The sequence below is a fragment of the Fusarium oxysporum genome, chromosome 2 (genome assembly GCF_000149955.1).
Source record: "Fusarium oxysporum f. sp. lycopersici 4287 chromosome 2, whole genome shotgun sequence".
Lineage (NCBI taxonomy): Eukaryota > Fungi > Ascomycota > Sordariomycetes > Hypocreales > Nectriaceae > Fusarium > Fusarium oxysporum.
The window spans coordinates 5,458,685-5,472,443 of record NC_030987.1 but is presented as its reverse complement, the minus strand read 5'-3'; the positions used below and the strand labels follow the sequence as shown (position 1 = coordinate 5,472,443).

At 46.3% G+C, this 13,759-nt stretch overlaps 6 protein-coding genes across 6 annotated transcripts; 3 read left to right on the top strand and 3 right to left on the bottom strand.

Moving 5' to 3' along the window:
• Positions 1-1,170: 1,170 nt before the first annotated feature.
• Positions 1,171-1,609, top strand: FOXG_15953 (uncharacterized protein). Its single transcript, XM_018396049.1, has 2 exons — positions 1,171-1,186; positions 1,235-1,609. Exon 2 carries the CDS (start codon positions 1,274-1,276, stop codon positions 1,547-1,549), a length of 276 nt encoding a protein of 91 aa, XP_018256601.1. The 5' UTR covers positions 1,171-1,186; positions 1,235-1,273; the 3' UTR covers positions 1,550-1,609.
• Positions 1,610-1,612: 3 nt separating this feature from the next.
• FOXG_22281 (uncharacterized protein) lies at positions 1,613-2,193 on the top strand. The gene is made up of 2 exons (XM_018402680.1): positions 1,613-1,767; positions 1,857-2,193. The coding sequence occupies exons 1-2, from the start codon at positions 1,717-1,719 to the stop codon at positions 2,151-2,153; spliced, it is 348 nt and encodes a 115-aa protein (XP_018256600.1). The 5' UTR covers positions 1,613-1,716; the 3' UTR covers positions 2,154-2,193.
• A 4,309-nt stretch (positions 2,194-6,502) lies between these two features.
• FOXG_15952 (uncharacterized protein) lies at positions 6,503-7,582 on the bottom strand (the record flags this gene model as incomplete). The annotated part of the gene is made up of 2 exons (XM_018396048.1): positions 6,503-6,814; positions 7,079-7,582. 2 exons carry the CDS (start codon positions 7,580-7,582, stop codon positions 6,503-6,505), a joined length of 816 nt encoding a protein of 271 aa, XP_018256599.1.
• A 546-nt stretch (positions 7,583-8,128) lies between these two features.
• Positions 8,129-8,575, bottom strand: FOXG_15951 (uncharacterized protein; the record flags this gene model as incomplete). The annotated part of the gene is made up of 1 exon (XM_018396047.1): positions 8,129-8,575. The coding sequence occupies one exon, from the start codon at positions 8,573-8,575 to the stop codon at positions 8,129-8,131; it is 447 nt and encodes a 148-aa protein (XP_018256598.1).
• A 422-nt stretch (positions 8,576-8,997) lies between these two features.
• On the top strand, positions 8,998-9,339 carry FOXG_15950 (uncharacterized protein; the record flags this gene model as incomplete). Its single annotated transcript, XM_018396046.1, has 1 exon — positions 8,998-9,339. One exon carries the CDS (start codon positions 8,998-9,000, stop codon positions 9,337-9,339), a length of 342 nt encoding a protein of 113 aa, XP_018256597.1.
• Positions 9,340-9,693: 354 nt separating this feature from the next.
• Positions 9,694-10,830, bottom strand: FOXG_22280 (uncharacterized protein; the record flags this gene model as incomplete). Its single annotated transcript, XM_018402679.1, has 3 exons — positions 9,694-9,997; positions 10,053-10,540; positions 10,588-10,830. The coding sequence occupies 3 exons, from the start codon at positions 10,828-10,830 to the stop codon at positions 9,694-9,696; spliced, it is 1,035 nt and encodes a 344-aa protein (XP_018256596.1).
• Positions 10,831-13,759: the final 2,929 nt, after the last annotated feature.

Below are 13,759 nucleotides of genomic sequence, written 5' to 3'. Positions count from 1 at the left end.
CATCAACGGAAGTCAAGTTGTTTGTCTGTACTCATCCGCGCCATAAATAAACACTCAGTTGACAGGAAGTGAGTAGGGTAACGTATTCATCTCCGCGACTCCGTGAGCCATTGCTCTTTCGGATGCTCCGATGTATCTTCTGAAGCTGTCATTAAGTCCTGATTACACCTTTCACTGTACTTTTTCGTTAAAACCCGCTGCTGCTAAGTATCATTGCCGAGTGTGAGCGGCTCAAATGGGTGGTGATCCTTGATCCGCTGCTAATAGAGATCCGGTCTTTCTTTCGAAGGTCTGTCATCAGGGTTCTTGGGGATCCACGAACAATATCTATTGTAGTATGGCGGGGAACCAGCCCATGTCCCGGGAGCATAGCCTTTTCATGATCCACTAGGCATCACAACTTACGAGTATTCTCAGGCGTTCAAGACTTGGTATTCAGCATCCCCAATGGCGTCCTGATGCTCAGCGCCACGACTTCAGCTCTCCTCCCAACTCTGACTGGGGTCAATAGCCTTCCCCGCGTCCAAAACCGACAACGCTAATGACGGGCCGACCGCACTCGATAATCCAGACCCCCTGAGACTGAACCCGAGACGGTGTCTGATTGAATCACAGCACGATTTTAACGCCGTCTTTTGCTTCATTTTAATTGACCATGTTGGAGATATTTGTAAGTTTCTGATCCTCTTCTTCAAAACCACAGGCACTCATTAACTTCGTTACATTCTTCGAACGTTTTAGTGGCTTCAATCTCTCTTATCGGGCACCATTTCTTTAGGAAATAATATCTCCCAGGGGGGTCATCTAACTCCAGTGTAGGCGCTATCTCCAAGTAACCATTCTGTAATGCTTGATGCAGTGCCGTCCGTCCATCCTTAGTTACAGTGGTTAAACTTGACAAGGGTTAGCCGCCGGAAATGCGACGCACTTCGTGTTTGAGTAGGGCACTCCATACATCTAGGACTGTACCTGTGACTATAGCTCTTTTCTTTCCATTTAGCTTATTTCCTGTCTGCGTCGAATCTAACACCGGATAATAATCCGCTAAACCATATTAGGCAGGCCCTCTGAGGCTGTATATGAGGTATATAAGAAGACGAGACCCCGCATTGAAGACAAGATTTCTCTCCCAGGATCCCTTTATGCAGCTTTTGAGAAGCTTATAAGTACACGTCTTTCATCTATTGTAAAAATGCCAACATCTCGTCAGGCCGTCGCTAACCGTTATGGTAAGATCGCTGATTACGAGAACACTCGATTAGCGACCCATCCAATGGAGCGCGAGCTTACCTTGCGCGCTATTCATCAAGCTCTAGATACCTCCGAGACTGCTGATATTGAGCGCAAGCGTATTGCAGACGTAGGAGGTGGCCCGGGGAAAATAGCCTTTGCGCTTGCTGACCAGGGCCATCATGTCGATCTCATCGATCTCAGTCCCGACCTAATCCGTCTTGCAGAACTCGAGCAGAATCAGCGTAGCGCAAGTGCTAAGAACCCAGCACTTCTTGCGAGCATCAGTGTGGGCGACGCTTTGGAAGCGATTCCTTAACGAATGACTCATACGACGCCGTTCTTCTCCTGGGGCCTCTCTATCATCTCTTGGAGGAGACTGAACGAAAGAAGGCGGTCGAGAACGTTCTCAGGCTCGCAAAGCCTCAGAGAGGACTCATTTTTTGTGCGTTTGTCAGTAAGGAAGCTCACCTTAGGGATGTAGCAATGCGCGACCCCGCGAGGCTTGTCAAACAGAAAGACTTTTATGCTGCCTATGTATGTTGGTATCAATTAAGTCACCTCTCAATAGCATGTCTGCGGCACTACATCTGATACAAGCACTAACACTTTCCCCTCATGATCAGCTCGCGGACGGCCGTTATGAAAGGTTGAACGAGAGTCTCGAGGCAGAAGTACAATCCTTCCATACGGACAGTGGCAGCATACGTGGTTTTTTTCAGCGTCACTTTACTGATGTGGCAGAGCTTATCAGTCTGCGCTCTACAGAGGGGATTCTCGGTGGTGGGCTTGACGCCAAGCTTATTGATGCCGATAGTGAAGTCGTAGAGGCATGGGCGGACTTACTGTTTTCAGAGTACTCTGAGAAAGAAGAGTACCTAGGATGTGCAGACCATCTACTTACAGTCCTGCGCAAGAAGTAAAGGGATTATACTGTATTTACTACAATGCTCCAGAAAACAGTCTACATAGTAATATTTATTATAATAAACTTACTAATTAATAAGCCTATAGTAGTATAACGTACATGATAAGCGAGTGTCACAGACAAGTGAGTGTCACAAAAAACATCAGCGTTCAAGACGGAAATCACCGCAAAACACAACAAAAGTCCAGTAGGCAATTGCAGCTTAGGTTTTCAACGCTGCCCCAATAATCTAGTTGAACTAGGCTCTGAAATATAATTTCCTGGTCTAGAGATTATAAAAGACCAAGTTCTATTATTTTTGGATTAATATTGCTGTCACGGCATGTCATGGTGTATTGCGATAGAGTGACTCGCGATCAAGCGTTACATTTCCTATTACCCGTTGGCTCGAGCCGTGGGGGGGGGCAACTAAGCAAGCTTAGTTGGGCACAAAAAGGCGGGACAGTCACAAAACGGTGGGACAACCCCGCGCCGCCGGCTGTCGCGAATTTCCTTGATTTTGTATGTGAAATCAACCCAAATCTAGACGCCAGTTAGCCAAAAAAGGAGTATTCTTGTCTAAGTGCATTATGCCTTTAGATGCAAATATCAGAGCAGCTCAAGCGGTGGTTTCTTCACGCCAACGACTCCAAAAGGGCCTCTCTCGTGATGATGCTAATGTGATGAAGAAGCCTCTTTCAATACGCGATGCTGAGCGGCAGTACAAGGGCTCCCACAAGTCGTCCATTGCGCGTATCGTCAAGAAGCTTGAAGAAGCCAAAACAGCTGATTTTAGCCTGGTTCCTGAGCCAAATAAAGGCCGGCCGCGACTCCTTTCGGATGCCGAAGAAGAAGCTATCGTATGCTTCATCATTTGGATGCAGAAGTCCGGTCTTCCGGACTCTAAATGCGAGATTGAAGATGCAGCAAACACAATAAGAAGCCGCCGTGATGCTGCTGCGCAGCCGGTCTCAAGGATGTGGTACAGGCGCTTCCGTGACAATCATCCCGAGCTTGATACATCGATTTTGAAGTCGAAAGAAGCCGCTCGCTATGAGTATGAAGAAGCCGGCGTGGAAGAGACGAAGCAGTAGTTTAAACGACTTTCTGACGTCATCACCAGATACAGGATCGGCGCCTCAGAGTGTTAGAATGCTGATCAAGCCGGAATTAGAGTCGGAATACTGCGAGAGCGCGTGCAATGCCTCGTCGTACGTACTAAGAAGAAGACTCCAACAGAGGTATTCTCGCCGGAAGATAGGGAGACTTATATGGTGATCGGTACAGGTAACGCCGCAGGAGCAACTACTCCTCCTTGGCTTATCTTTAAAGCTTTTCTAATGATAGAGTGGTTAGATATCGATAGTAATCCTAATATGCGATTTGCATAGTCAGAAACCGCTTTTTCTAACGCCGAGATAATGCTCAAGTGGGCAAAGCACTTTAACCGGTGGTCTTAGGAGAAATCTGCTACTGTATAACATCATCAGCTGGATTTTAAGCAGTGGTTTAGGTGTAACAAGCACCTAAAAAGCGAATTTAACCCTACTACTCCATATAACACGCCTCCGGGCACGGAAGGAAAGGAGGAAGAAGAGCTTATATAGCAGTTACTCATAATCAACGGCTTCTCCGGTCACGGCTCCTTCGTCTTCAGAGAATATTATATAAAATTCAATATCCTTGTTACTTTCCTTCTTCCTCATTCAACATATATGCTTTAACCGATAGACCTAGGCGTTTTTTAGTGGTTAAAGAATACACACCAAAAAAGGCTGCGAGAAGCTTTGCGGAAGGGAAATCTGACGTTTAACCGCCGTGACTTTGCAGGCTCCTTCAAGGTATATGTTAGCAACTCACATCTTCTCCAAATGAGGGGTCTTTTCACATACTAATTCTTACAATATCAGGAGATCTTTGAAGAAGGCTTCACAGCTGCCCACATCATCGCCGGCTTCGAAAAGTCAGGCATTTTCCCGCCGACCAAGGCGCCGGCAGTTAGTTATCTGCTGAAGAAGAAGTTGAAGACTCGTCAGGCTATTGATCCGGCGTTATCTTCACTCTTACCGGCGGAAAATCGCTTCCCTATAGCCTCTGATACAGCAAGAGATATCGGCAACCGCTATCACGATATTCTGAGCTCCCCAACGCGCCGGGGACTGAAAGCTATACAGAAGATCCTCAGCGAAGCTGTTATGCTTGAAGATATCATGAAAAAACATATTGCAGATCGTCAACAGCGTATTAAGAAGAGATATCATCAGAGAAAGCGCGGGAAGCAAGGAAGACCGGTAGGAGATTATTTTCATAATATAAGCTTAGAAGAGCTTCATAAACAACAGGCTGAATTTATTAAAGTAGGTGCAAAGGCCGAGCAAAGATCACAGCTTCGAAATATATAATCTTTTGCAATATGGCAGATGGAAGAGATAAAAGCTAAGTGGTAGCAAAAGAAGGAGGTTATCATCGACGGCATTAAAAAGAAGATGCGCTTTAAACAGTAGCTTAAACACACCAAAAGAGATATAGAATATGCTTCTCTCGATGCATCACAAGCCGAGATATCCTCACAGCTGAAGGCTGAAGAAGAAGGAAGATTGCTTTATAATCAATACCCAGCTTGCCCCGGAAGCTCGTGAGGCTATTCGCAACGCCGGCTTCGCAGCAAAGCCCCTCTCAGCATCAGATTTATCTGGCCTTCTCAACAGCAATAACTCTATCAATTTTCAACTTACGCAACCGCCGGCTGATGCCGGTTTTAACGAAGAAGATAGCCTCATCGATTTATCAGAAGAAGAGGAAGTCGCGATGCCCTCATCGCCGCCTTGCCTGCCTGACTACGAGTCCCCCTTCCAACGGTGCCGTCAACACCATGCCCGGCTCAACACCAAGCCCAATTTCGCGATGCCCTCATTTCCCTCATTGAAGAAGAAAGATCTGCTATAGGATCCAGTCACAGGCCTCGAGAAGGACAGGAAAGCACCCAATTTACTAGAGAAAGCATCATCAATCGGCAGGCAAGCTTGCCGCCGCTGCAGCTATTTCCCTCTTACAGTTACAGTCAATAGCAGATATATCACCACAGGAAGCTTCATTTCAATTGGTGTTAACCTCTTTTGACGCCTTCAGAATGAAGATACATTGAAAATGCCGCAAAACACACCAAGAATCAGGCCCAACGGGTGTCCCACCGTTTTGTGACTGTCCCGCCTTTTTGTGCCCAACTAAGCTTGCTTAGTTGCCCCCCCCCCTGCGGCTCCCAACGGGGGTATATGCGCCTTATGGCAGAAGAGCTAGTTACAGTGATCAAAAAAGGCAAATTACTCCGATTAGGACGAATTTAGAACTTTAAGAAAAAGATAAACCCATGCTCTGCTATATTTATCTGGGATGCTGATGGTACTGAAGAGACCAACACCCAAGGTAATTCATACCAGTCCAACATCAAGAACAAAAGAGGCCGAAAACCAGAGTAGAAGTTTACTTTTACTGCTTTAAGACCTCTAGAACGCGGTTTCCAGCAGCATGGTACCAATAATCTAGACCACCACATGTCCCTAGAAGTTAAATAGCCATCCTCACGGGACCACTCTCCCAATGAACTTCCTCAACTTCTCATCAAACGCTAGATTATTAGATTATATTTCTTCTATGATTTCCTAAGGACAGATGTTATTTTTCTATGACCCTCCTCTGTCAATATAATCCTTTATTGATTGATTCTCCTATGTATTTAAATCATTACCTATTATAAAAGGAATAAAAGTAAATAGTATCTTGCAGAATAAGTAAGAGAAGGCAGTAGCAGAGAAGGGCTCTGAGACTCTATTAATATGGCAAAATATTACTAATGGCGACCCTGATTATGTATGTCATAATGTTGCCAGTCCGTCTTTAATACGGATTAAACTCGCTAATTAACCACGTATCTTTATCAGAAAAGGATAAAGCCTTCTGCTCCAATGCCTCCGCCATCGAGATAGCTAGTTATATGCCTATACCTAGGCCTATCTGCCGTAATATAGATGCGATCCAAGCTCTCTGATTTTTGGATGTTATTCTTAGCATACCCGAAAAGAACAGCGGCCATAGGAGTAAGCAGCCTCCAGGCAATAAGGGTGCCTTAACATGTGCTGCTTTCTTGGTGTGTACTCCGATGCGCTTGAATCCTAAATGGTATAGTATACTATGATATATTCTATTTGCCATATTAACGAGAACCTTAGCCGACCTGCTTACTCTTTTCCTATCCCCAGGCGTATCATATCTCAGAGTTGCAGACATAATTGCCTTACGCACGAGAAGTCGCATACTCCTATAGCTATTACATAATGTTGCAATCCGCAAGTCTGGGTATATATCATACTAGGAGTAGAAACTAGCGACTAGGGCATCAGCTAATCCGAGGTGTTGGTACGAGTTGAAGGCCCAGCTGTCCGGTAGGTCTCGCGCCCAGGCCACTAACATTGCATCTATAAGGAGAAGCATGGCGGCTATAATACAGGGATCTGAGATACACTTGTGCTTCATCTCAGCCCGGGCAGCAGCCAGGAGCTCGTTGATCTCCGAGAACCGATTTGACGGCGTATCCTCGACGCTCTGTATGGGTTGGGCCCAACTAGACCACCTGCTGAGAACATATGGTAGGGGCACCTGCAGTTGGTGACATTTTATGACCTATTTAAATGTGAGTAATAAACCGAACACGTAGTGACATAATGGCAAAGCGTACAATTATTCTCCGCATTTGGACAATAACTGCATTGATGCCTCATTGCGAATTGACTTGGCCTACGCAACTCAATACATCGAGCTGCAGCGATGGTATGGTGGCTGAAGGACTTCATAGAGTCCGCATCGGCGGATGCAATTGTCTGCCCGAGCCTTTGTCAACGCAACCCCCTGACATTGCCGCAAGCCCCCTACAGATAGAGCGCTTACCTCAAACGTGCCCATTAGCATGATGGCGGCTAGGGTATGATCCGACCTGGCCTTGACCGCATCACCAAGATCAACGGTCAGCTGACGAAGAGCCTTGCCGCACAGAGCAAACGCCTCCGACTTCCACTCTAGCGATTTACCAGCATTAACTAATGTAGACAGGCCAGTAGCTGGAATAATTGTCCCAAGCACTCCTTCAGTCTTTTCCTGCTGAAGAAGCTCCGGCAGGAATTCACAGACGCCCCTCTTCGTCTGAGGGTCGCCGTTAGTATTGAGCACAAACCGAGAAAAAAAGAATGCCGTGGCTCTGTCCTCCAATGGGGGCGAGACATGGCGCTTCATTCGGCCGCTGCCCGGATTGGACAATTCGCTTTGCTTACTTGAAAGGTTGGCTTGGGGTTTCTTGAGTGTGACGCCACTATGATGGCGAAACCTGATATCTGCTTCTGATAGCACACCAGGGCAAGTCCATCTGGCTTTTATACACTTGTTGCATGCTGGCATCTCTAAATCACACTGCAGCCCAATTTAGTTTTCTTGACCTAGAGAGACATATGGCAGCTTTGAAGTACCCTGATTTTCCTCTTTTTACATGAAGAGCATGCTCTGCTGGGTCTGTCTGTATTTCCCATCTTGCTTAATATCCAGAACTCCTGACTCTTTCCTTAGGCGACCTCAACAATAAAGATCAATGATTATAATCTCTTTCTAGCGGGCTTCTGGTATTTTATTCGTTCACGAACCTAGTGACAGCCCCGTACCCCATGGCCGCAAGGACACGTGCTCGACCCTAGTCAAATACAGAGTTATTCAACTGTTCCATGAACGGCTGCTTACTGTGCGCTTAGGTCAGCTCCTGCTTTTATTACGGGATCACACCCATGCCTAGCTAAATCGGTAATCCATGCGACGCAGCCAATCGAGATGATTTGATCAATAATTCGGATAACGTTATAACAACTTAGCTAGCTGGTAAGTCGCCTAACAGATAATTGGCCGACTCGCATCAACTACTAGGGAGAGGGAGCGGGGGAAATACAAGTGCTGATATCACGCGATGAAGAATGCTGTGTTTTCCTGGATAACCGAGTCTCCTCGAAAGGACTTGAGTTTACCAGTAGTCTTGTCGATATGATGTTTCAGGTGGAGATGATCAAGTGCCGTAGAATTGCCATTTGAGACTGCTGGAAGTTCTTGTTGCTGTGTCTCGCAGAGGAAGCAGTACCATACCCGTTTCCGATCTCTCTTTGACTGTAGATCCTCACCGTAGAGCCAGATCACTGACGTGCGTTTTTTTGTTGATCTAGGGCCTCTTGCGATCACAGAACAGCGAGTATATTGCTCGCCCTGAAGCTTGAACTCCTCTGGCTGGATCAGGGCATCCGGATCGCGACTACCGATATTATCGATCGATTCTGGAGCGAGAACAACATTGTCTGACTCTGAAGACCTATTAGAAGAACGAGAGAAGAAGTGGGTGATTGTTGGTGCGGCCATTCTGGGACGTCAATTACCTTGTTGGTCAAATGGTAAAGGGCGTGTTATCGGGTTCGTTCTGCTGCATATTATATAGGCAAACAGACATCTTACCTTCGCGCTGCATTACTGACTTGGTTTGCCGATGGGACTTGACGGGGTTTAGCATCGGGGAGGCCAATTAACACCACGCGGAATAATGTGCCTAAAATAAAGAGTGGAGTTTGGGCTCGCCTCTTTCCTAATTAGGAATGGTTTATTGGCGCTCCAGGAGGCTCTAGACCTCTCGATCCAGTCCAGTCTAAATTTCTGAAACTGTGAATCCAGTCCATCCAAATCCACTCCAATGCTAGTCCAGTCCAACAAGATCACTGCTCTCTCAGATACGGCTCTGGCTCATCGGAGCAGTGTGCCAACCAGACGGCAGCAACCGCCAAGTCATCATGACCGAAATTGAACACATGGGCAAGGAAACCATTCTCCCACCAGGCGGCGGCCAGCCCATGGTCTTTGAGCACGATGCCGTTGTGCTTCAGTTCCAGTTCAACGCCACGGGATTGAAGACCATAGCCGATTGCACTGGAGATAGGATATTTTCTCACCAAGAAATCGAGAATGATTATCAGTACGGAAGTGGCGAGTCCACAATGAGTACCATCGCGCCGATCAGTCCTTTTGCAACGTGGAGGTTTCAGGTCTTGGGGGCGGAGAACGAGGGCTTGGTTATGATGGGTGTAACGGAGATTATCGTTGAGTTTTGCGGCCGGAACATGAGTTCTTTGTAGGGTCGAAAATTCAATTGCACTGAAAATTATAACGCGACGTCGATGAGCTTGAGACGTCCCACTGGGGCAAAAGGCGCCGAGAGCAGGGGATATGGGCAGAGATTTCTAGCCACAAAAGGGGTCTTGGATGGTACATCAGCCCAAAAGCAGCGACGGAAGTGTTGTCTGTTTCGAACATGTCTTGAGAGCATATAAACTACCACACAAACTCAGGGAAGTAAGGGAAGCTGCTCTCAAGGGGAAAGTCTCTTCTATCACTCGATATTAGACATCATTTCACTTGACACTAACCATCTAAATATAAATACAAGGTAATAGATAGGATATATATCTTATATACACGGTACAAATACTCTATACCACTCGAAACTCGACCGTCTTCTTAATGACATTACACTTATGGTCCATATCTTCCAAGTTGATGGAACCATCTCTAAGCGAAGAACCGCCCTTTATAATGAGGTCCGTCGAGTCATTTCTTGTCTTGCTTTTACCTGCATTTACTCCGACGACATGCTCGGTCCCATTTTGAGCAAAATCGTCCCTCCGTGTCGAGGTGAAGGCAGTTGGCTGAGTGTTATGATGTGCATAGGGATCTCGAGAAGATGGGTAGTCCTGAGTGATACCAGACTTGAGTTTGGAGGAGAGGAGGTCGATACTACAGAAGTCAGTCTTATAGCTAGAAGGAGATAAGGCAACAGGGCAAGACTTACTATAAGACCATGGAGTACAGACAAAAGAGTGTATAGAGGAAACGATCAAACTGGGTGACAATATTAACTGCTTTCTGATCGACTGATGTAAAGGAATGGATGATGGCGCGAAGTGTCCCCTGTAGGGCCAGAAGCGCGACTCGCATCTCTGTGCTTCGAGCCAGGTATTGGAAGAGACCACCACTGTGTGTAATCTCGGCGGACGAAGCCTTGGCTGAGGTGAAAATGACCACGAGGAAGTAGGCGCCGAGGCATTCGAGTATAGCCATAAGGCCGAAGTAAGCGATATGGATCTGATTAATAGCGGGCAATAAATTATCGTTATCGGCAAAGATAGAGCGCACTCGAAAGACGATGATAACAACGCGAATGACAATAATACCGACTATGCCTGTCCAGAATAGTGAAGCGAACACCCTCCATCGCAGACCGCTAAGGACTCGGCTGAGAATGATATAACTATAGAATAGAAGACCGGCTTCTTGAACCTGCAAACTGTCAGCTCAGGCAATTCCGATTAAGAAGTAAGACCAACCAGCCAGCAGACGTCACCAAAAACAGAAAGTACTACGGTTGTTATTTTCGCACGTTTCTCATAGTAAACGTAATAGCACAGTCCGTTGGCAATAGCTCCAGCCCCGGATGAAATCATAGGGACGGCGGCGAGGAGCGTCCAGCTGGTGATTCCGCATACGAGAGCGCCGAGGAAGACATTCGCGAAGCATATGGTGCAAAGAATTGACCAGCTCAGCTCAAAGAACACTGGCACTTCGGCCATTGTCGATCGAGCCAAGTCGAAAAATTTGGAAAGAAAGTAATAAAAGTGTGGGGCAAAAAAAGCAATGTGACACAACTGTGGCATCAAAAGAGGATCTTAGCCTCGATGATTATCCTCCTCTTAAGTATCAAGCGTCGAGACTGCGCTGCCTAGTTCTCTGTAATATAGCATCAGAGTCGGGGGCATCTGCTAGTAGGTATTTAGTGGTCGATTCATGCGACTATTTTGACTAAAATCGAACCCTGAGTCGAACCCCAGATTCTTGACATCGTTCAAGGCGGGCCTGTCGACCTCCACGTTTGCAGATTGGTCAGTCAAAACCGGGGAAAGTTTCGTTTACGCTAAGAAGCTTAGCGAAACATGCTAAGCCTTAGCTAGTCTTATTGAGTAGTGTCTTGACTCGTTTACGCGGAGAAAAGGAGGAAATTATGGTATTTCTTAACGCTATATGTAATTATGTCATGAGCCCTGATTCTCTGTTGTGTCTCATTGGATGTGTGCATGTTCTTGGTTGAGTTGTATTAGATACGCAGCTATACGATGGGGTAAGTGTATTCAGATATGGAGCAAAATGTTATAATATTATTAATTTTTGACTTTATTCATTAATCAGTCTGCAGGGTGGGGTTGGTTTAATTCCCCCTCCTTTCAAGATACAAGAATGATATTATGATACAGGAAAGTAGAGCCTATTCCCAGCCGCCGATCTAATAAGTTGCTTCCCCACTTTAGGTCCTAGATACATCTTCACACTGGGGTCTGACTAGAGTATTACTGCTATAAAAATCGCATTATGAAATAAAGTGCACAACATGACACTTAATAGAGTGCGCAGGTGCATCAGCCACCCTAAAACCGGCCACTTTTTACTGGATACGCGATATATATATTGAGCGCACTCTAGGGTTAATTTAACAGATTATAGAACAGAAACTGGTGATCTTACTAATTGAAGTCTTAAAAATGCCTTGGCTTTCTCTCTCGTTATAGCAGTAATACTCCAGTCAGACATTGGCATGAAGATGTATATAGGACTTAGAGCGGGGAAGCAATTTAGCTAAGAGCATACGCACATCCAATAAGACACATCAGAGAATCAAGGCTCGTGACATTTGGATTCTGTGTTCCGGCCAACCTCGCAAACGGTGCTCAAGCAAATTATGCAACCAGGGCGCAAATGGTGTGCGGAAATGCAGAAGATGGAATGTGGCTGACGGCCTAACTCCCTAAAACTGCCATTCCTGACTCGTTCATCGCTTGCCATCCGCCAGCCTTTGTAGCAACGCGAGACAGGCCGAGCGGAGGAGAAGCCCCGGTCAGGTGCCAATCGTTTGACGGCCTAGCTGGATGTTAGAATCTAGAACTTGACGATACCATATCTGTTCCGCCAGCAATCGGAGCCTTAACTCCTCTAGGAATCGCTCAGGCCGGGCTGGATTGCAGCCAAACCGACAGACCACATTGTCGCAGGGCAGGCATGATCTTCAGGGCCTCAGGGAACAACTGTGTTAGTAATCTAGAATACCCCGCACAAGAGACAACTAAAGACAACAATCACCATCCCTTACCGCTTAAAGCATAGTACAAATAATCGCCGCTCTATACAAACCTGTTGAACAGGTGCTGGGGCCTCACGTGCAAACAGGGATACTTTAAGATTACAGCCGAAATGGTAAAACCTCTAAGGGGTAGATTTCAGCAGAACACAACATGAATATATCAATCTGGATCAATGGACCGAATACACGTAATGTCTAACAAAACCCTACCATTTTATTTGCACCGCATTTTGGCATAATGAAGCCATCCGCGGAAAAGGAAAAATAATACCTGTGGTGTACTATTTTTTACGTGGCGTCTTGTCCTGGGCCATTTTCTTTCTGACTTAATGTGTATCATGGGGGTATTAAGATATTGAAAAAATTGTATTTCTCGCTTTCTTATCCTTTGACTCCTGTAAAGTTAAGAAGGCTCTCTATGTATTTTACACATAAAATACTACGCCACCCCATGCACATTGGAGCGGCGATGGGGCGCATGGGGTAGCCTCAGCCGAAGGCCGTGTGTCCGCGGGCCGGGAAGCTATTACTACTACTACGTACTGATCCAGTGCCATGGCCATTCTTGGTATTATATATCATGTAAGGACTCCGTGTAAGAACCTGTCGTTTCCTAAGCTCCTGATCCCTCATCTTCATCTTCATGCCATCCGGGGGAGACCCGTAGACCAGGTGATTACGATCAAATGGCGCATCTAACATCAAACCCTCAAGCGTTTTTACACGAGAGACAGCCAGGGTCCAAATCCATACCACGAAATCCACATATGGATCCATAATGTGGATCCATATCCATTCCATTCCATTCCACGTAGGCTTCAGCTTTTCCACATCCACGCCACGGAACCCCTTCCACATGTTCCACATGTGGAAATTGTGGAAAGGAATGGAAATTTAGGTGGGGTTTGAAAATACCTGGATTTCCTTGTGAAATAGCGCATACCCTAAGTACTTTCCATAGCCAATAACAACGCAATAGCAACAATTTTCCACTCCGTTTTACCCGTACACAAAGTTCAAACAAGTCTATTCTAGGAGGGTTTACTATTACTCACGCCCTGACTACTCCAAACCGAAATGGCCACCCTTCATCCTACCAAGTCAACCACACCCGTTCCAGAACGTACAGAAGAAGACAATCAACGACTCTTTCAGCTCTACAAAGGCTGGACCTTGACGGAGAGAGACGGCCAAGTGCGTCAATGGGTATATCAGTTCGGCTACGATATCCAGCATGCCGATAAGGGGGAACGCCGATGGGTGTGTTGCCTTTGCATCAAGCAAAAGCGGCCGAGGCCAAAGAGTTACGCCATCAAAGGGTTGCAGAACGCTGAGGGTCACCTGTACACGGACCACAATGGCATCATGGA